Raw genomic sequence first — 23,892 nt, forward strand, 5'->3', positions numbered from 1 at the left:
CTTCTGTCCCTCTCCCCAGCTCGTGCTGTCTCTCTAAAAAGTAAAATAAAATAAAATAAAATAAAATAAAATAAAATAAAATGAAAGTTATAAAAACCAAATTTAAAAGAACCTGAAAGGTTAAGCCCCTCAGCCAAGTCATCAGATTACATATAATGGAAAGAATTCAGAAATCAACACCTAACAGGTAATTCTGAAAGTATAAGAATGAAGCGTGACAGAAAACTGGCCAGGGCAGAAGGCAACTTTTAAAATCTTCTGTGTGTTCACATATATTGTATGGTTTAAAAACAAAACAAGATAGCTTGGTAAGCAACAAGATAACCAATGAAAAAATATTTCACAACACATTTTATTTGGCTAAAAGGTTAACAGCTTTTGCTCAGTTAATGGCTGTTTGGTTGAAAGAGGCTTACACCAACAGGAAGATAAGTTATAGGCTGACCAAAATGATAACAGAAGTTGAACATTACAAAATAGATACTTTATGCACATACATCTAAACATAAGAATGAATAAATTAACACTCATGAAAAGGTGGGGGTAAAAAAAGCTTTCATCGTGCATTTCATCTTCTTGATCCTTGTTTTGACTTGTTATGGTTTGAGAATTCAAAAAAACCCCAGATTCCATAAATTCACGTCATCTTCTCATCTTCCTGCAAAGTAGAAAAAAAGGAAGATAAACAATACTAACAACATAAAGCTAATACTTTTGCTGTGAAGCATGGAGAAAAAAATGGCTGCATCATATAATTTGGAATACTCTACGATTGTGGGAATTATAAAATAGGGGTTAAGAAAAATTGACTAGCTTAGATTTTACACATTACATACTTTACTATATATTTCTTTTTTATTATTAACTTTGGCATACATAAAAGAGAATATGAAAATGTATAACTTAAAAACAATCAAATAAATGTTGATGTACCTACCACCCAGGTTAAGAACTGAAATGTTACCACACCTCAGAAGCTTCCAGTGTGCCCCTTTCTGATCACATCCCCGTCGTCCCCCAAGAAGTAACCACTACCCTGAACTGTGTTTATCTCCTGCTTGTTCTTCTTTAGTTAACTTGTTTTTTTTCAACACCTTTATTCATTTCCAAGTCTCTCCTTCACTGAAACATTAAACAGTCTTATTTTATATTCTGTATCTAATCCTGCTATCAGTTGCTTCTGCTGGCACCTTGTTCCCTTGCATGTGTAGTGTTTACTATGAGGTAACTGCTCATCCCTCAGAACTTTATCTGTGGAAAATTTGTTGATGACTGAGATGAAGGAGAGCCCTAGAAAATATTTATATTTGCTTCTGACAGACAAAGGGGGCACTACAAGTCATTGACTAATACTAAATCCTCAGCTTGAGGTTTTCTGTGACTTCCAGATACTGTGAATTCCAGCTGCAATGCAGGAGAGTTTGATTTTGGTTACAAATTCTCAGAAGATTTTTTTTCTCCTCAGTTCAGTACCAGAGTTATTTCCTGGGGCTTAAAAAAGCTGGTGGTAAGGTTGTTTTTAGTTTGCTCTCCTACTGAGAGTAGCTTAACTTTATTGAAGGTGATCTACTATTAGACTCTTCATTTTAACTAAACCTGAGGATATGCCTTCTGTCCTCAGCCCCATAAGGCTATGTGAATCCAACACTTAGGTTCACTTAATTAGAGAAATGCCTTTGGGCAAAAGCCAGTTTCAGAGTCCACCTACCTCTCTGGGTTCCTGCTCTCATTTAGTTTCTGATATGAACTTTCTTTTCTTCTAGCTAACAGATTTGTTCAAGGGTTTTGTTTGTTTTGTTTTTTTAATATTTTACCTAGTAATTTTATTTTTAGGTTGACCATGCACCTGGTTGGTCATATTATAAGAAGTAGAGTTGTATTTATTCTTTACAGTATATATATTTTTTAGATAAGATGTACACGCACGGGGCCAAATTACAAAGTATAAATGGTAGATATAAAGTAGGTCTCTTTCTCTCCTTTGTACTCCTCTCCAGAGCCAATGATACCACTGCCTTGGGTAATTAGATAGAATTTAATAATTCTTTCAAAAGAGTTACCTATTCTAAATATAGCAAAATGCTGTAATGAAATAGTATTCTATTTTAATTTAGATGTACTGGGCATACAGATTATTTGGTTAATGGTTTAGCTGGTAAGTGTTTTAAAAGCAAATATCACAATAAACATTTAGTATAAATACTAAGAATGATGACAACCCAGCTGCCTTTTATTTTCTTTTTGGATTGGGCATGGCATCCAGCAGGTATATATCACAGCTTCTGATAGGCTCCCAGTGAGAACAGATCCTGAATGAAACTGCTTCAATGTATTATGGAGTGATCATCATAAGCATTGAGGACAGGCGAGGCAGAAGTTATCAGGAAGGTAATACAAATACATTTTTAAAGTCTTTATCTTTTAAGTCCCAAAGCATTGAATAAGTGAGGAGATAGAAAATCTAAGCAATGTAGGGGTAAATCTTAACGAATATACATCAAACGAATATACATCAAACTCTATACTCTGATAATAGAGAATACATATTCTTTTTCAAGTACTCACAGCACAGTTACAAAAGCAAATCCAATACCACATTATGAAAAACATATACCATGACCAAGTGAGATTTATTCCAGGAATGCAAGTTTGGTTCAATATTAGAAAACCTATTATCATACACCATGTTAATAAATCTAAGGAAATAAAGCATACTATTTTTTCATAGATACTGAAAAAGTCCTTGACACAATGCAACACTCAACACTCACCCATGACTAAAACATTCAGTAGACATTGAGGGACATTTTCTTAATGTCATAAATTTTATATATATATATATATATATATATATATATATATATATATATATATATATATATACCTTCATCCTAAAGCCATTATCTCATTTAATGGAGAGACAACAGAGGTATTTCCACTCAAGTCAGGAACAAGCCAGAATGCCCACTATTCCTGTTACTATGTCAAACTATACTTGAGGTATTAGCCAATGCCATTAAACAAGAGAAATCAATCAGAGGCATATGAATGGGTAAAGAAGTAAAATTAACTCTATTCTCAGATGATTTCATAGTACTCCTCAAGTATTCCTCTTCCACTGAGTTTTACTTGAGAGAATCAATGGGATAGAGAATAAAGGAAATTTAGTTAAGTAGCCAGTTATAAACTTACACAGAATTCAACACCTTTCATACTCACAAACAATAAATACTGAGCATGATTATATATGTCTAAGTTATATGTCCATTTATAATAGCAACAAAGACTACCTACAAATCAACTTAACAAGAAATGTGTAAAGCCTGTATGAGGAACATTTTTAAACACTTCTAAAGGTTATACAAGAAGACTTGAATAAATAGAAAAGACATCTGTTCTTACACAGCACAACTCAATACAAAGATTGAGTTCTTCCTAAATTAAGGTAGAAATTCAATGCAATCCCAATAAAAATACCAGCAAGCCAGACCAATCGTTTTTAACTCAGGACAATTTTAATCCCTAGGTGACATTTTGCAACATGTAGAAATATTTTTGATTAATTTAAATGGACGGGTACTACTGATATTTACTGGGTGGAAGGCAGGGATACTGCTAAATATCTTACAGTACACAGAACAGCCTCCCACAACAAAGAAATATCTAGCTCAAAATGTCAATAGTGCTGAGCTTGCCAAGCAAATACTAAAGTCTAAAGTTCTATGTAAAAATAAGCATGTAATAACACCCAAGGAAACAATGAAAAACTATGAGAAGGCAGTAGCCTTACCAGACATTAAAACATCATATAAAGCCTCTATAGTAGACAGGTAGATCACTGCAGTAGAATAAAAAGTCCAGCATTAGACCCCATCAAATACATATAGAAATTTAAAATGTGACATGTTTGACATCTCAAATCTTTAGGGATAAGGATGTATTTTTTAATAAATGAATGGTGCCAGTACAGATGGGTAGCTTTCAGAAAAAAGACAAAATTAGATCCATATCTTACATCTCATGCTAGAAAACAAATTCTAAATGGATTAGGGTTTTATGTAAGAAATGAAACAATATAAATACTAGAAGAAAATATGGATGAATTCCCCTTTAATCATCGTAGAGGGAAAGACTTTCTAACTATGACTTAAAATTCAAAAAGAATGAAAGAAAAGATTGACAAAAATGACTATATAAAAATTTAAAATGTTTACATGATTAAAAATATAAAGTAAAAAAATAAATGATAAACTAAAAAAAATACTGGCTACACATACTACAAGGGCTAATATCCCTACTACATAAAGAATTCTTAATAACTGAGGGACAAAAGACCAGAAACACAATGAAAAACAAAAAAGTTATGAACAGACTAAAAGATTATATAATGACCCCCAAGCATGAGAAAAACATTTAAATTCACTTATAGAGAAAGGCAAATAAAACAACACCATGATACCATTTCTTGCTTATCAGAGTGGCAAAAATTTTTACATATGACAATATATTACATATGATTACAATGTGGGGCAACAGTGCCACAGGCTGCAGCTGGTAATGCAAATTGGTACTAGCTTCTGGAAGGAAGTGTGGCAAGACCTAACAAAACTACATGTGTTCATTTTTCACCCCTGCAATCCCACTTTTAGGAATTTACCTTGAAGATACACTTCCAACAATATGAAAAGATATATGCACAGATTATTCAATGTAGTATTACTTATAATGGCAAAATATTGAAAACAACCTAAATGTGCTATAAAGGAATGTTATTGCATGACTATAGTATATCTATACACAATTAAGTATTATACAGTTGTAAAAAAAGGATAAGGAAAATCTCTACAAATTGACAGGGAATGATTTTCAGAATACACTGTTAAATGAAAAACAGCAAAGCCCAACAGAGTAGCTATAGTATGCTGCCTTTATGTAAGAAAAAGGGGAATATAAATGGATCTATATTTCTTTAGGAAGGATAAGCCAGAAACTAAAGAAACTGGTTACCCCTAGGAGGAGGCGTATAGAAAAAATAGGATAGAAAGAGAGGGTAATGGGAATAGGGTAGATGAGATAAAGTAGTTGACATTCTCTGCATATACCATTTTTTTCTCTCTTTTTTTATATCCATTCATTTATTCTGGTTTATACTCAACCACCTGAGCCACCAAGGCACACTTCTGCATACACATTTTGAATAGCTTTGATTTGTATAAACCAAATATTTCACATACCTCAAAGTAAACAACAAAACCTACCAAGAAACAGAAGAAAATGGAATACCAACAATAACAAATGTACCTAAATAAATTACAAGTGAATAACATAACTACTTTGGAAAGGGGTTATGGTAAGGAAAATAACTAAACCATGACAAAAAAGAACCAAATCTAAGTGTTATAATCTAGTTAGTAAATATGTTTCTCACAGGGATAGGAGTCAGCAATTCTGAAACTACTTTATGTGTATGCTACAAATGAACAAAAAAGGAAATGTATTATAGATAATGAAAGCCATGCTTCTTGCTGATGAAGAAATCATGAATAAGCAAAGCTAAAATGAACCCTGTGGTGTTGAACTGGAATCAGAGATATCAATATAAACTCATTGTTTTTACTACATATACAAATAGAAAAATATGAAAGTGTGTATACGTAGGGATTAGCATACATACATACATTTCCTAGCTCTGTCTGCTGAGAGGGCCTAACAGCAATGACCCCTGTGGTAACCAGCCTCTAAGAAGATCCCTCCCAACACACTCATAATGATGTTCATGCCCTTGGGTTAACTCCTTCTCTTTAAGGAACTGTGACTCGCATTTAACCAATATGGCAAAGGTGATGGGATGTCTCACTTCTAAGATGACATTTCACCATATAATACTCTGTTTGCTAAAGGATTTGCTCTACAGACTCTAGTTAGCTTTGAAATAAGGAACCATTTTGGGAGGCCATTTGGCAAGGAGCTGAGAGTGGCCTCTAGGAGTTGAGGACAGCCTCCAGCCAACAGCATGAAGCTGGGGCCCTCTGTCCCATAACTACAAGGAAATAAATTTTGCCAACAATCTGTGTGATCTTGAAAGCAGATTCTCCCACAGTGGAGCTTCCAGATGAGAACCATCTTGGAAAACATCTTAATTACAGCTTTGTAAGACATTAAGTAGAGCACCCAATTAAGCCAGTCCAGCTTCCTGGTCCACAGAAACTGAGAGTAATAAATGTATGTTGTTTTAGGCTACTAGGTTTATGGTAACACTGTTATGCAGTAATATAGCCAACTAATGCAACACAATATAAATATTAAAAGTACCTAGTGCCCAGATCATGGTTTCTAAATAAAATTCTTCAATCAAAGGAAACAGGATCTTTGAAAACGTGTCTGATTTGGGAGTTGGGGTAGGAAAAACACTAAGATGACCCTCGAACATCTTGTGTCAGAAAGTAAGGAAGCGCTCAAAATATAGTATGGTCTTGTTAAAAGAACACAGAAGGAAGCCACCATAAAGGAAATCCTAATAGCCAAGCTGGAATTATCTGAGCAATAAAATAACTATTGATAGTATTAGATTTTAACTTACAGAATAAGCATCCATGAGTCAACAGTGATATAAATAAATGAGGGAGAAAGAACAGCTTTTCCTTACAGAATTCCAATAAATGTAGAAGGAAAGAGGGAGACAGAAAACCACTATTAGGAAGAAATAGAACTGTTGTAGGCAAGATCCATCAATGGATGCTAAAATTAGTGGGTGAAAGTTTGAGGAAAAACAGGATGCAGATTCAAAGCAACTTCTCCAATGTTCATCACCTACAAAGGAAAAGATAGTAACTTTATAGTGGAAAAAAAAAAAACCAACAACCCAGCAGACACCTCCTCAATCAAGTGATCAAGGTTAACATTACGGAGACAAACTGACACGATGAACCCCCTTCATATGATGCAATGAGGACACACCATTTCTGCAGAATTCTTGCCCAAAATGCAAAACTGCATTGTAATCATGAGAAAACAAAAGACAAACCAAACTAAGGGATATTCTACAAAATAACTGACCACTAGTTTTCAAATTGTCAAAGTCATAAAAGGAAAAGGAAGGAGTAAGGAACTGTCATAGGCTGAAGGAGGCTAAGGAAAAACAACAACTATATGCAAGGTAAGATCCTGGATTCTAAAACAGCAAAGGATGATAATGGACAGCTATCGTTTACAGTTGACAATAATGTACCAATGCTAATTTTCTAATTTAGATCATTGTACTGTGTTAAAATTAAGCAAAGCTGGGTGAGGAACCTCTATGCTATTTTTATAACTCTTCGATAAACCTAAAATTAGTTCAAAATAAAAAAGTGTAACTTGCAACTCAGTAACAAAAAAGATAACCCAATTGAAAAAAGGGAGAAAGATCTGAATACATTTTTCTTTGAAGATATACAAATGAAGATATAAACACATGAAAAGATGCTCAACATCATTATTCATCAGAGAAATACAAATCAAAACTATTACATGCCACTACTTTACGCTCATTATTATGGTTAGAATCATCAAAAAACAAATAACAAGTGTGCAGGCAAGGAAATTGAGAAATCAGAATCCTCATACATCGCTGGTGATAATGTGAATAAAATGGTGCAGCAGCTTTGCAAAACAGTCAGCAGTCCTCAAATGATTAAACAGAGTTATCATATGACCCAGGAATTCCATAACTAGGCATATACCCAAGAGAAACCAAAACATATGTAGACACAAAAACTTGCAAATGATCTTTATAGCAGGATTATTCATAATAACCAAAAGATGGAAACAAATGTCCATCAAGAGACAAGTGAATAAATAAAATGTGTTATTATCTATATGATAGATTATTATTCAGTCCTAAAAAGAAATGAAATACTGATACATGCTATGACAATGGATAAAACCTGAAAACATTATGCCAAATGTAAGAAGCCAGTCACAAAGACCACATATTATGATTCCATTCATATGAAATATTCATAAGAGGGAAATCTACTGAGATAGGAAGTAGGTGAATGGTCACCTAGGGCTGGGGGGTATGGGAATATTGGGTAATGGCATGGGGTTTCTTTTTGAGATGAAGAAATGTTCTAAAATTGTGGTAATGGTATGCATATCTGTGAATATACTAAAAAAACACTTAAGTATATACTTTTTTTAAAGTTTATTTATTTCGAGAAAGAGAGGGAGAGCGCACATGAGCGTTGGGGAGGGGCAGAGAGAGAGGGAGAGAGAGAATACCAAGCAGGCTCTGTGCTATCAACACAAAGCCAGACATGGGGCTGGATCCCACAAACTGTGAGATCAAGAGGCAGACGCTTAACCAACTGAGCCACCCAGGTAGCCCTGAAGTATACACTTTGAACGTTGATATGGATGGTGTGTGAAATATAACTCGATAAAGTCGTTTTATTTAAAAAATGCTTTGATCCTTTATTTCACTTTTGTTTCTCTTCTACCGTAACTCCTTTGTATTGCTACCATGTGCTGGTTGTCTTAAACTACCTGTCAGAACCATCAACAGTTTTCATTTATAAAAGAAGCAAACATTGAAACAATGCAAAGGACAAGAACATTTAAGAATACTTTTCTTTTTTTGAAAATATGATCCCAAATATGATCAGGATCTGCAAAACAAGCTACTTCATTTACCCTTTTAAAAAAAATGAGGGGCGCCTGGATGGTTCAGTTGGTTAAGCGTCAGACTTGATTTTGGCTCAGGTCATGATCTCACAGTTTGTTGAGTTTGAGCCCCACATCGGGCTCTGTGCTGAGAGCACAGAGTCTGCTTGGGATTCTCTCTCCCTCTCTCTCTGCCCCTCCCCTGTTCATTCTCTCTCTCTCTCCAAAATAAACAAACATTTGAAAAAAAAATTTAAGTGAGATTTTCAATAAAATACATGTAAAAGGCATTTGGACATTTTTTGAGATAATTAAGGGAATTTGAATAGGAATTGGTAATTAGATGACAGTAAGAGAGTGTTGACAATTCATATTGATAATTGATGTGATCATGGTTTTCTAGTTTTGTTAAGAAGTTTGTTAAGAAGTTCCTTTTTTTTAAGAGAGATATATATAGAAGTGCTTTTGGAATAAATGACCCAATATTAGGGATTTGCTTTAAAAATACTACAACAGGGGTGCCTGGGTGTCTCAGTTGGTTAAGCATCCAACTTCAGCTCAGGTCATGATCTCATGGCTCGTGCCCTACATTGGGCTCTGTGCTGACAGCTCAGAGCCTGGAGCCTACTTTGGATTCTGTGTCTCCCTCTCTCTCTGCCCCAACTTGTGCTCACTCATTCTCCCTCTCTCTGAAAAATAAATAAAAACATTAAAAAAAAAATACTACAACAAAAAAGGACAGACGAAATAAGTAAGGCAAAATATTGATAACAATTGAAGCTGAGTGATGTATAAATACGAGGAGTACTATGTTCTCTTTGTTGGGGAAATTTGATATTTTTAAAAAGAAAGAAGACTATTAGTCTTTAAGGCCAAAGAACAAACAAAGCCATTTTCAATTTTTCTAGGGAACAAGGTAGAAAACTAATGAAGATAACAGACATGGAAATAGTGCTATGCAAATCATAGACAGCAGTTTTTTACAAAGTCTGTTCAAAGAATAAAAGAAGATATTTCTTCAAATCTCATCTAGATCATTACTGTGGTTGTTATATATCAAAAATCTACTGATATTCAGAAGTGTTCAAATACAATTCAGGCAGGAATTTCTTTTAAAGCATATATTTTATATTATCATACTGAAATCACTTTAATATCACTGAAATACTTACCTTTTGAGATTTGGCTCTTTTAAATAGAGAGGAGTACACCTTCTTCTTCGGCTTGGTAGCTCTAAAGATGGATTTTCTGACTTATTTTCAGCGTTAGCAGTGTTATTTGAAATAAAACTGGTATTTGTCAAGTCCTGCAGTGTTCTACCACCTAAAAAGAATATTATTTTCACTATAAGCATATAGAGAGAGATACAGGATATCTCCCATATAGAAATAGATATGGGATATTTGTGGTTTGCAAATAGCTGACAGCAAATTTTTAAACTTAACAATCATCAAGTTGTAATTTTAAATATTGTAATAGTAGCACTAAAATTATTTATAAATCAGGTGTTTTTTCCAGCAATGAGAGGAAATGAGATTTAATATTTTAAGCAAAGTATCAAACTATATAAACCACATATAGGCTGATAAAAATTTTTCACAAGTCACAAGTCTTGATTCACAGAATCACACAAATTACTACACATTCATTCAACATTTGTTATCGATTGTTTACTCTGTGAAAGGCACCACGAGGAATATAGAGATGAAAGATGACTCACCAGTCCTCTATAATGGCCTGCAACTCAAACTTTTGCACTTCATCTGCTTCAATATTCCTTCTATCTGGAATAGCTTTATACACCAAAATCCTGGTGTTCTCAAACTTGAGAAGATATCTGCACCCCCATGTTCATAGGCATTATTTACAATAGCCAAGATACGTCCATTGATGGATGAATGGATAAAGAAGTTGGGTGTGTGCATGTATGTGTGTGTATACGCACACACGCACACATACACAAATATATAGAACATATATATTCTATTTGCATAGAACATATATATACATGCTATGAATATTTTTCACCCATAAAAAATGAGGAAATCCTACCATTTGAAACAATACCAAAAAAAAAAAAAAATACAGAAGGATCTTGAAGGCATTATACTAGGTGAAATAAGTCACACACACAAAAACAAATACTGTATATTGTTTCTATAGATCAGCTACACAGTTAAATATTAAACTCCATAAAAATATCAGGACATACTTTACTGATTAAATGAAAAAAGAAAATACACTTTTAAAACTTGATCACTTCAGCTTTTGACCTACCTATTTCTGATTTTTGTGTTCTCTGGTTGACTTTGAATTTCATGCCTTTCATCTTCTCATGTACATCATCAGTTACTTGAAAGATTGGTGAGCTCTCCAGGGCAAAACTTTCTTTTATTATCAAATTTTTACTAGAAGAAATACTTAGAGGTACTGAATCCCCAGGAACACTGTTAAAGGAAGAATCTTGTATGTTAGGTGAATATACCTGAGACAAAGATTCAAATGCCTTTGTGTAAAAGTCTGGCTTCATTTTGATAACTTTCTCATTTTCCAAAATTTTTTCCTCATTAGCCTGTTCAGATTCAACTGATATTCCCTGATCAGTGTCAGATATTACCTGCATTACTTCATGGTTATCTGAAGAAGGATAGATGAAGATCTTCCTTTTCTTTGATTTAGATGCCATTTTGTTAACTTTTCTAACCTGGCACTCTCCTTCTTTTATCACTTCCACAAAGGGAATGTTTTTCTTTTTTTCATTCAGAGTTGTAGTTCTTTCCTTTGGATTCTGCTGCTTACCAGGATCAGAATCTGCTTCATTAGTAATAGATTTTAAACCTGATTCTGAGACAGATGTCTGTAAAGAATCTGCTAACTGCAAAATAGATTTTTTACCTTTGGCCAAAATCGTGGTCTTTCCTGATGATTCTTTCCCATGCTTTTTAACTAGTTTGTAAAGATTTGAAATTTGATCACAGTTTTCCTTTTCATGGCTATCAATTTCCATAGCACACCCGCTGATAATACCTTGGCATTCAAGTATTTGTTTAGATTTATTTACTTGAAAATCCAGACCATTTATATAGCTTTCTTGATCATGCACATCTTTATCATTATCCCCATATATGGGGCACCTTTCAGAAATTATTTCTGTCTTCTGATTTACTTTCTGCCTAAGTTTCTTATTTATTTTTGATTCATTCTGTTGAGCAGGTCGCATATCAGTGACATGCTTTTTCAAATCCAACACATTCTGTGTCTCATAATCATACAAATTTCCATTATTTTGTGTGGAAAGATAAGCTGTTTGTAATTCACTTGTGACTTCTAGGTTTTCATAAATAGTTTCTTTATCTGTTTGGGATAGGGAAAAGAAGTTACCTTCTTCTGGGTCATGCATGCCTTTTTTTTTTAACTCATTTACTCGGTTCATTTCTAAAATTATTTCTGTCTTCCGATTTACTTTCTGTTTGAGCCTCTTATTTATTTTTGATTCATTTTGCTTTGCAAGTGGCATATCGGTAACATGTTTTTTCACCCCCAAAATGTTTTGAGTCTCATGACATAGGTTCCTATTACCTTCAGTGGAAGGATCAGCTATCTGAAATTCATTTAAGCCTTCTGGGTTTTCAGGGATGGTTTCTTTTTCCTTTTGGGTTAGAGAAAGTAAGTTATCTTTTTCTGGGTCATGTATGTCTTTGTCATTATTCTCATATACTTGGTTGATTTCAGAAATTATTTCTGTCTTCCGACTCACCTTTTGCCTAAGCTTCTTATCTATTTTTGATTCATTTTGACAAGTAGGTTGCATATCATGGATATGCTTTTTCACTCCTAGAACATTTTGAGTCTCATAATCGTATAGTTTTCTACTATCTTTGGTAGAAAGGGCAGGTGTTTGGAACTCACTTGGGTCTTTTAGATTTTCAGGGATGATTTCTTTATCTTTCTGGGTTAGGAAGAAAGAATTACCCTTTTCTGGGCAATACACATTTTTGCCATTATCTAAATGATTCATTTCAGAAATTATTTCTGTCTTCCGATTTACTTTCTGCCTGAGATTCTTATTAACTTTTGATTCATTTTGCTGAACAGGGTACACATTAGTGATCTGCTTTTGCATATCCAACACATTTTGGATCTCACAATCATACAGGTTTCCATTACCAATGGTGGAAACAGCAGGTTTTTGAAACTCATCTGAAACTTCTAGGTTTCCAGAGATGGTTTCTTTATCCTCTTGGGTTTGGAAGGAAAAGTTACCTTTTTCTGGGCCATACACATCTTTACCACTATCCCCATATACTTGGTTTGATTCAGAAATTATTTCTGTCCTCCGATTTACTTTCTGCTTAAGCTTCTCATTTATTTTTGATTGATGTTGCTGAGTAGGTTGCTTATCAGTGACATGCTTTTTCAAATACGACATATTCTGGGTCTTATAATCACATAAACTTCCATTATCTTTGGTGGAAAGATCGGCTGTTTGAAATTCACTTGTGACTTCTAGGTTTTCAGAAGTGGTTTCATTATTTTTTTGGTTTGGGAATAAGTTACCTTTTTCTAACTTATGAATCACAAATGTCTGTCTAGAAGCTTTACTTTTATGATAAGCTACAGAACTCTGACCCATATCAAATTTACTCTCCTGCTGGAATTTATCTGAACTTTGGGAGAAAGAGTTGGTTTCCTCTTGTTCATTTGTTACATGTATTCTCTTCTTTTTTTTATTATGCTGTATACTTTCTCTGTCATCTTGATCAAAGCCATTATGAAGGGTTACTTCCTTCAGTATGTTCAACTGAGTCAGCTGCTCAGCACTGAAAATAAAATTTGGATCTTCTGAATTCCCTTTGCCATCCACAACAACTGATTTTTTTGCTGGTCCATTTTCAATCTTTTCCTCAATATCAATATCTGAACTATTTTTAAATTGTCTCTTAGATCTTTCTCTCTTTTTTTCAGAACTTGAATCTTTCACTTTTCTGAAAGTTTTTATTTCACAATCATTTGATTTTTTATCACTTCTATTTTTAGCACCTGTTGAAACTGTAACAATTTTGCTTACTTCACCAGCAGTTAAATCCATGTCAGCATCATATACAGTTTTCTGCAATTGATAGTCATCACTACCCTGAAATGGATTCATGTACTCTGCAGCTGGTTCACTTGTAGACTCAGATGAGTCAGGAAGGCACTGTATGTTTCTCTGCATTTTGATATTTGTTTCATTAGTACAATCATTTATCTCATGCCAATTAAATTCTTGACTTGAAATCTGTTGTTGATCTAAATCCATCACATGAAGACTGTCAGTAGAAGGATTATTTGATTCCCAAGATGATACACGTTTTTTCCTTTCAGTTATATTACTAGGAGATGATTTCTCCTTTCTGTGGCTGATTGACTGGGCATTTCTAATCTCACTCATTAGAGAATTCTTGGAACTTTGGTCTGAGTGGAAATGATTTTCTATAAAATAAGAGGAAAGAAAATTCAGAAATAAGTAATGGCAAGGAATTTGTTATTTTAAACAAATTAGATTAAATATCAAACTGTTTCACAGAGAGGATTTCTAACAATATGTTCTGTTCAGATACTATAAAGAATCTACACTAATGAAAATAAAGTAGAAATGATCAGAGTATTCATAAGTCATTACATTTGTATCTATGGAAAATATATACTTAGAATTCACTCTAGCTTGGCCCCAACAGTACTGGGGAATATAGCTGATAACAGAGCCATTAACATATATTTCTAAAATGGGAGGAGGCCAGCAAATGAACCCAAATAAAAGTGATAACTCTGATAAGGATTACTATCAAAAGGCTATAAGCAGGCAGCTAATATTTATATAAATATTTATGTGAAAATTTATGTGTATATATATATATATATACACACACACACACACACACACACACACATCAATTTTTATAAAGGAAAAACAATTCTAAGTTCTAAATGAAATATACCTATGGTTCTATAATCCAATCTGTAAATCTATGACAAATACATAAGCCAGACTCCACTGAAGGATTATTATTTTAGAAATAACCACATAAATAAAACATAAGTGTCATCATTTTCTCTGGCTCAACCATTTTCCAGGCTCAAGTTTTTGTTTTGACTATGATCTTGAAAAAGTCACTAAATCTATCTAGACCTCCAGTTTTATTGTCTATGAAAAGGAGAGATGAAACTAAATAAATATATGGTATCTTTCAATTCATAAGCTAATAAGATACCAAGAAAAGCTCTTCAGGATTATTCATTTCTAAATATTGCTTGCAGAATAACAGTGTTAGGCCACTGTGGTTCTGACATTTGTCAGCATGTTTCCTTAAAAATTAAATTTTTCACCAGCAGTTTTAAATGGTAGAAGTTAGCATATCTATAACATAAGAGGGTCCAACTTATTAACTGCATATACACCTTGGGCCTCAAGAAAAAAAATCCGATGAATGTAACTTTTTAATACTGATATTCAAAATTAATACTGATATTCATCTTTGGGAAGCATAGCAATAGAAGAAATATGTCTGAATCATCTAAACCACACATATGATGATTATTTTCTTTAAGAAATAACAATTCCAAATTATACTGACTTGATAAAGATTGTCTCGTTGATACTGAAAAGGGAATATCAGGTGATGTCTTTGCTATAATATTGTCATCATATTGTATTTTCTCTTTATCATCATCATCATCATCATCATCATTTGAAGTTAATGGAACCCTAAAGGCAAGTGGAAATGAATGAAGAATTTTGTATTTTATAAACATTATTTAGAAAATTACATGGATAGTTCTTTTTATATTCTATTTATTTAAGATCCAACCATAAACCCACTCTGGTATCTCTCTGTGTTCAATGAAGACAACTATAGGCAGGAAAGAGATAGTTTCTAATAGTATAGAACAGGAATGCTTCTTACTCCCAGAGCCCCAGCGGCCTCAAAAAGAAATAATTGATATAATCACTGGTTGACCATTTAGGATAATACTAATGAAATGAATAAAGTTCAGACATACTTACAAATACTCACTCATATGTAATATTTATTGTTTTCTTACAATTAATTTTATGGAATACCCAAAACTCTTTCTCTAGTTTCAAAGAAGTACAATTATATGTAAAGTTATGTGTGAACTAAAGTTAGCTATGTTTCCAAAAGGCATCCATGTAAACTAGAGCCATATTCCTAGAGTAGTTAGTTAAATGTAGTTGGGGGTGGAGGGAAGACAGTAACCTACAGAAATAATTTGATAAACTGACCTTGAGTTCAAAGAATGAGGATTAATATCCTCCAACAATAAAGACTTTGCCTTGAATGCCAAATAAATCAGATATTTAAAAATTATTGACAATAATAAGAATAAATATTGACAAATATTTGTTAAAAATTTAAATGCAACAAATAGAATAGCCATTGGGAAGAAATTTCTATGCCACTTGAAAAAAACAAGTCAACAAAAATAAACAGAGGAGAGAGGTTCTGCTTCTGGTAATGGCTGAATAGCTATTTTTAAATCAACTCTATCAAACATAATGACTATAAATTCTGGATAAAATATTTTTAAAAAATGGGGTGCCTGGGTGACTCAGTCAGTTAAGTGTCTGACTCTTCATCTTGGCTCAGGTCATGATCTCACAGTTGGTGAGTTTAAGCCGTGATTTGGGCTTGTCAGCTCAGATCCTGCTTGGGATTCTCTGTCTTCCACTCTTTGCCCCTCCCTCTCTTTCTCTCTCTCAAAAATAAACATTTAAAAAATATGTACATTTTTAAAAACAACCTGAAGTAACTGGAAAGTAAACAAAAAGCACTTAAAAAAAGATGAGTTTACATCCTCAGCCAGTGCCACATTTTTAAAAAGTTAGAAGTCTACATTCTTATTGATTCAAGGTCAAAATTAGGGATAATTATGACAGCTGCAAAATGTGTGTGATGGGGGAAATAACAGATGAGATAGAGAGGGGAAGGCCAAATTTTGTGTGTAAACTGCCCCCTCCCCCCAATCTCTGGCTGACCCATAAATCACAAATATGTGAAGAAGATTCCAACCAACCCCGCTAAGGATAAACGAACTGAAATGAGATTTCATATGTTGCCCCTCATAGGGAAATAATAAATTTGAGTTCAGACAAGGTAACTGCCTAAAATAAAAACATCAAACTTGTTGGAGGAAAACACCTGAATCCAGACTTTCTACAACACAGGATTTACAATATCCAGGATACAATCCAATATTATTCAAAATATAAAGCAACAGGAAAAAGTATTCAAATTCAAGAGAAAAAGATAACCGACAGAATGATCCTAATATAAAATGATCATGAAATATGCTCATTATGCAAATATTCTCAGTATCATTAACCATCAGGGAAATCCAAATCAAAACCACAATGAAATACCACTTCATACCCACTACAATGGCTGTAATCAAAAGGACTGGTAATAACAAGTGTTGGTGAGGATGTAAAGAAATTGGGTTCCTAATACTTTGCTGATAGAAACGTAAAACAATGCAGCAGCTTTGGCAAACAGTTTGGTGGTTCCTCCAAAAGTTAAACATACAGTTATTACAGGACTCAGCAATTCTACTTGTAGGCATAAGCTGAAAACTATGTCCACACAAAAACTTTTGTGTGAATAGTCATAGTACCATTGCTCATAATAGCCAAAAAGTAACAACAGCAAATTGTTCATTAACTGATGAATGGGGAAACAAAATATGGTAGATGCAAACAACTGAAAATTATTCTGTCATAAAAATGAATGAAGTACTAATACATGCTACAACATGGATGAAACTTGAAAATAGTATGCTAAGTGAAGGAGGCCAGACACAAAAGGCCACATATTGTGTGATTCCATTGATATGAAATGTCCAAAACAGGCAAATCCATAGAGACAGACAGAAAACAGATTAGCGGTTGCCAGGGGCTGGAGAAGAGCAGAATGGGAAGTGACTGTTGATGGATACAGGCTTTCTTTCTGATGTAATGAAAATATTCTGGAATTACACAGTGGTGAGGATTGCAAATTTTGTGAATATATTAAAATCTCCTGTGGGGCGCCTGGGGGCTCAGTTGGTTAAGCATCCAACTCTTGATTTTGGCTCAGGTTACGATCTCCCAGTCATGAGATCAAGCCCCACGTTAGGCTTTGTGAGGAGTGTGGAGCTTGCTTAAGATTCTGTCTCACCCCTGTGCTTGCTCTCTAAATCAATCAATCAATCAATCAATCAATCAAATCCACTGTACTATACACTTTAAAAGGGTGTATTTCCAGTTATGGAAAACTTTGTTATGTGAATTATATCTCAATTTTAAAAAATAAGTAGAAGAAAGGAAATAATAAAGAGCAGATACATGGGGCACCAGGGTGGCTCAGTCAGTTAAGCAGCCAACTTCAGCTCAGGTCGTGATCTTGTGGTCTGTGAGTTGGAGCCCTGCATTGGGGCTCTGTGCTGACAGCTCAGAGACTGGAGCCTGCTTTGGATTCTGTGTCTCCCTCTCTCTCTCTGCCCCTCCCCCACTCAGATTCTGTCTCTCCAAAAATAAATATACATTTAAATAAATAAATAAATAAATAAATAAATAAATAAAGGGGCAGACACCAGTGAAGTATGAAATGGAAGAAAAACTAAAAAGAAATATTTAAAAAACCAGAAGCTGGGTCTTTAAGGGATCAATAAAACTGACAACACTATAGCTAGCTTGATAAATTAAAAAAAAAAAAAAAAAAAAAAAAAAGAGATACAAATTACCAATATCGGGGATGAGAGAAAGAACCTCACTACAGACGTCACAGACAATTAAAAGTTTAATAAGGGCAGGGCGCCTGGGTGGCTCAGTTGGTTAAGCACCTGACTTCGGCTCAGGTCTCGATGTCGTGGTTTGTGAATTCGAGCCCCGTGTCAGGCTCTGTGCTGACAGCTCAGAGCCTGGAGCCTGCTTCAGATTCTGTGTCTCCCTCTCTCTCTGCCCCTCCCCCACTCACGCTCTGTCTCTCAAAATGAATAAACATTAAAAACATTTTAAAAAAAGTATAATAAGGGCATTTTATAAACAACTTTATAACAAAAAACTTGACTGCCTAGATAAAATGGATGATTTTCTGGAAAGACAAACATTTTCTAAATTGACTGAAAAAGAACTAGAAAATCTGAAAAGCTCCATATTTATTTAAGAAATCAAATTAATAAATTAAAAACTCACATCCAAATTACCTATCTTATTAATTCTTTCAAACACGTAATGGAGAGATACCAGTTTTACAAACTCAAAAAATGAAGAGGGAATATTTCTTCATTTTACAAAGCCAGGACAACTCTTATCAAAACCCATCAAAATTACAGTAAGAAGTTTATAGACCAATATCCCTTATAAATACAGATAAAAAAATTAAAGAAAATGTTAGCAAATCATATCCATCAATATATAGGAAGAATAATACACCATGACCAAGTGGAATTTGTGACATAAAAATTTGGTTTAACACAAATAAACTGAAGTCACCACATTAACAGAAAGGAAAAATATATCTCAATTTTTAAAAAGTAAAATAAAGGAAATAATAAAGAGCAGACACCAATGAAATATGAAATGGAAGAAAAACTGAGAAAAAACATTGATGAAACCAGATATAAAGGAGAAAAGTCATGATTCTCTCCAGACAGAAAAAAATTTTTTTTGACAAAATACAAATTCATTATAAAAACAATGAACAAACCAGAATAAAAAGGAATGTCTTTCCATCCAGACGGCTAATAGACACATGAAAAAATGCTTAACATCATTCATCATCAGGGAAATACAAATCAAAACCACAATGAGATACCATCTCATACCTGTCGGAATGGCTAAAATTAACAACTTGGGCAACAACACTGCTGGTGGGAATGCAAACTGGTGCAGCCACTCTGGAAAACAGCATGGAGCTTCCTCAAAAAATTAAAAATAGACCCTATGGCCCAGCAATTGCACTACTAGGTATTTATCCAAAGGATACAGGAGTGTTGATTTGGAGGGGCACATGCATCCCAATGTTTATAGCAGCACTATTGACAACAACCAAAGTATGGAAAGAGCCCAAATGTCCATTACGGATGAATGGATAAAGAAGATGTGATATTTATATACAATGGAATATTACTTGGGGTTCAAAAAATGAAATCTTGCCATTTGCAACAACATAGATGGAACTAGAATGTATTATGCTAAGCAAAATAAGCCAGTCAGAGAGAGACAAGTATCATATGATTTCACTTATATGTGGAATTTTAAATACAAAACAGATGAACATAAGGGAAGGGAAGAAAAATAGTATAAAAAGAGAGGGAGACAAACCATAAGAGACTCTTAAATACAGAGAACAAACTGAGGGTTACTGGCGGGTGTTGGGTTAGGGGACGAGCTAAATGGGTGAGGGGCTTTAAGGAAGACACTTGTTGGGATGAGCAGTGGGTGTTATATGTAAGTGATGAATCACTAAATTCTATTTCTGAAATCATTATTACACTATATATTAACCAACTTGGATTTAAATTAAAAATAAATTTAAAAAATAGCCCTGTTAATTCAGAAAGAAAAAAAAAGGAATGTCTTTCTTCAACTTGCAAAAAAGGTGCTACCTTTTCAAAAGAAAAGCCAGAAGCCACAGATAATAAAATAACATCTTTAAATCACTAAAAATGATTCCCAACCTAATATTTTTAAATTGCAAACATACTCTTCAAAAATGAAGATGAAATAAAAAGTTTCCAGAAAAACAAAAGCAGAATGAATGCACTGCCAGGAACTGCATTAAAAGAAAGAATAAAGAATTTCTTTTAGCAGAAGGAATATTATCTTAAAAGGAAATATCAAAATGAAAGAAGCTTATTTGTAAATTTTATCTCAGTAAAGCTGGAGGAAAAAGTTGTGAGTGGGCAATTAAAAAAATGCAGGAAGCAATATGAAAAAATTGAACAGTTAAATATGTAGATCATTTAAATGAATCTTAACTACACAAAAAAATGAAAGTAGCAATTTGTGGGATTAAAATATATAGAAAATGAAAATACATAAGATTTACATAAAGGTAGGACACAGAAATGTGGAGCTTAAGCATTCTAACGTGCTAACATTATTGAGAAAGTGGTAAAGTAATAATTTGTATTAGAGAGTTAAAACAATCTAAGGATGAATGCTGCTATCACTAGAGTAATCATAAAGGAAGAGTAGATGATAACAAATTAATAGTTAACAAATGTAAATAAGAAAAAATATTTTATTTCAAAAGAAATCAAGAAAGGAGAGAAAAGGGAACATAAAACAGGTTGCTCAAGTAGAAAATAACTAGGGCTGCCTGGGTGGCTCAGTGGGTTAAGTGTCCAACTCTTGATTTTAGCTCAGATCGTAATCTCACGGTTTGTGGGATCCAGCCCCACGTCTGGCTTTGCACTGACAGCACAGAGCCTGCTTGGGATTCTCTCTCTGCTCCTGCCCCACTCACACTCTCTTGGTCTCTCTCAAAAGAAATAAACAAACTTAAAAAAAATAAAATAGGGGTGCCTGGGTGGCTCAGTCGGTTAAGCATCTGACTTCGGCTCAGGTCATGATCTCACTACTCGTGAGTTCAAGCCCCACATTGGGCTCTGTGCTGACAGCTCAGAGACTGGAGCCTGCTTCAGGTACTGTGTCTCCCCCTCTCTCTGCTCCTCCCATGCTCATTCTCTGTCTCTCAAAAATAAATGTTTAAAAAATTAAAAAATAAAATAACTAGATGACAGATATAAATCCAATTATATCAGCAATTATATTAAATGTAAACATATTAAACATTCTAATTAAAAGAGATGTTAAACTGAATTCATTTTTTAAAAAAATGAAATTATATGCATTTTTTTTTTTAAGTTTATTCATTTTTGAGAGAGAGAGACAGAGTATGAGCAGGGGAGGGGTAGAGAGGGAGACACAGAATCCGAAGTAGGCTCCAGGCTCTGAGCTGTCAACACAGAGCCTGATGCAGGGCTCAAACTCACAAACTGTGAGATCATGACCTGAGCTGAAGTCGGACGCTCAACCGACTGTGCCACCCAGGCGCCCTGTAATTATATGCATTTTAAATATAACAGAATTTGAAAGTAAAGTTATAGAAAAAGATATACAGTAAAACTTTGGTTTGAGAGCATAATCTGTTCCAGAAACATGCTTGTATAATCCAAAGCACTTGAATATCAAAGCAAATTTCAAGAGCCATTGGTTCAGTTGTGATTATGTGACATTTGGTGTCACATACTACTCATATTGCAAGACATCACTTATTTATAAGTTAAAATTTATTGGAAATGTTTGTTCATCTTGAGGAACACTCACAGAACAAGTTACTTGCAATCCAAAGTTCTACTGTACAGAGAAATGTTCTATCGGCTAAGTACACTTAAAAAAAAAATGTTTATTTATTTTTGAGTGAGAGAGAGAGACAGAGTGTGAGTGGAGAAGGGGCAGAAAGAGAGGAAGAATCTGAATCAGGCTCCAGACTCTGAGCTGTCAGCACAGAGCCCAATGTGGGGCTTAAACCCTTGAACCAAGAGATCATGACCTGAGCCGAAGTTGGATGCTTAACCAAGTCACTCAGGTGTCTCTGAGACAAGTAGATTTTAAAGCAAGAGTCATTTCTGGAAATAATTCATATTGACAAAACAAGTCATCAGGAAAACAAATCAATTCTAAACTTACATGCATCTACTAACAGCTTTAAAGTACATAAAGCAAAAACTGACTAAGCTAAAAGGAGAAACAGATGAATTCATAATCATAGATGTAGACTTTAATGCACTTCTCTCAGTAGCTGATAGAATAGGTAACAGAAGCAAGAAAGACATGGAATTTCTGAACAATATAATCAGTAAACTTGATAAAACTGACATATAAAAAATACTGCATCCAACAACCACAAAATACATTCTTTTTATGTGCACCCAAAATATTTACCAAATTAGACCAAGTTGTGTCTTAATGCAAGTCTTAATAAATTTCAAAAGACTAAAATCATTTATCTATGTTCTGTAACTACAATGGAAACTGGCTAGAAATCAACAATAAAAAGTAATTTGAAAAAACATCCAGCTGATTGGAAATTTGGTATGCTTATTAATGACCCATGGATAAAAGTATATATCAGAACAGAAAAAAAAAATATTGTGAATTGAGTGATAATAAGGATATGGCATATCAAAAACTGTGCAGTGCAGCTAAAGCTATACTTACAGAAAAACAACCTTAAATGCATATTTTTTAAAAGAAAGTCTGAAAATTAATAATGTAAACTAGCTCAAGAAATAACTAAGAATAGTAATAATCACAGTTTTAATTTGAAAAGAAGCAAAACAGAAAGGCAAGACATGATAAGGAGCAGACTAAATTCAACAGGAAACAAATATACTAAAAAGAAACATCAACATAGCCCAAAAGACAATTCATTTTGTAAAGGTGAATAAAACTGATAAATCCCTAAAGCAAAACAAATCAAGAAAAAAATTGAGAAAAGTCAATATTAAAGAAAAGGAGAACATCAGTACATATCCTACAAACATTAAACATGTAACTAGAGCTGTTATCAACAACTATACGCCAATAATTTGATATTTTAGATTAAAGGGACAAACTTTGGAAAACACAAACCCGACACAAGAAAAAATAGAAAACCTGAATATTCCTTTATCTATGAAAGGCCCAGATAACTTCTCATAAACATTTAAAGAAAAAAAATTTACACAAATACTTTTAGAAAATAAAAAATAAATGTACTTATCAGCTCATTTACTGTGACCAGCATAGTATGAATACTAGGACCTCAAGTTATTACAATAAAGAAATATTATAAATTATCTTTATTATTAATGTATGAGGAAAAATCCTTTAAAAAGTTACCAAGTAAAATTTACTGACATATCAAAAGGATGTATCATCAGGAGCAGTTCATTCCACAATTGTAATCATGATTTAACATTCAAATATCAATGCTTAAAATTCATTACATTAATAGAAAAAATATTAAAAATCATTACATTAATAGAAAAAAAAGAAAAAAATAACATATTCTTGGTAGTGACATAAAAAGCATTTGATAAAATTAAAAAGCCATTCATGAAAACCAGGAGCACAAAGGAACTATTTATTCTGTTAAGGAGAACCTACAAAAACCCAAAAGCAAACATATTAAATAATGGGAACACAGTAAGAATCTCCAT

At 33.6% G+C, this 23,892-nt stretch overlaps 1 protein-coding gene across 7 annotated transcripts in view; it reads right to left on the minus strand.

The window, feature by feature from the left end:
* Positions 1-336: 336 nt before the first annotated feature.
* The window catches only part of SGO2 (shugoshin 2), a 68,406-nt gene continuing 44,850 nt past the window's right edge, over positions 337-23,892 (minus strand). For all 7 annotated transcript variants that reach the window (XM_060622869.3, XM_060622867.3, XM_060622862.3 and 4 more), the window contains 4 exons: positions 15,258-15,388; positions 10,921-14,115; positions 9,816-9,966; positions 337-658 (listed from right to left, as the gene is read on the minus strand). In XM_060622869.3, the coding sequence (XP_060478852.3) occupies positions 643-658; positions 9,816-9,966; positions 10,921-14,115; positions 15,258-15,388 (3,493 nt within the window). In that variant the 3' untranslated portion in view covers positions 337-642. The remainder of the gene's footprint in view (positions 659-9,815; positions 9,967-10,920; positions 14,116-15,257; positions 15,389-23,892) is intronic.

This window comes from Panthera onca, chromosome C1, assembly GCF_046562875.1.
Source record: "Panthera onca isolate mPanOnc1 chromosome C1, mPanOnc1 haplotype 2, whole genome shotgun sequence".
NCBI classification, from domain to species: Eukaryota; Metazoa; Chordata; class Mammalia; order Carnivora; family Felidae; genus Panthera; species Panthera onca.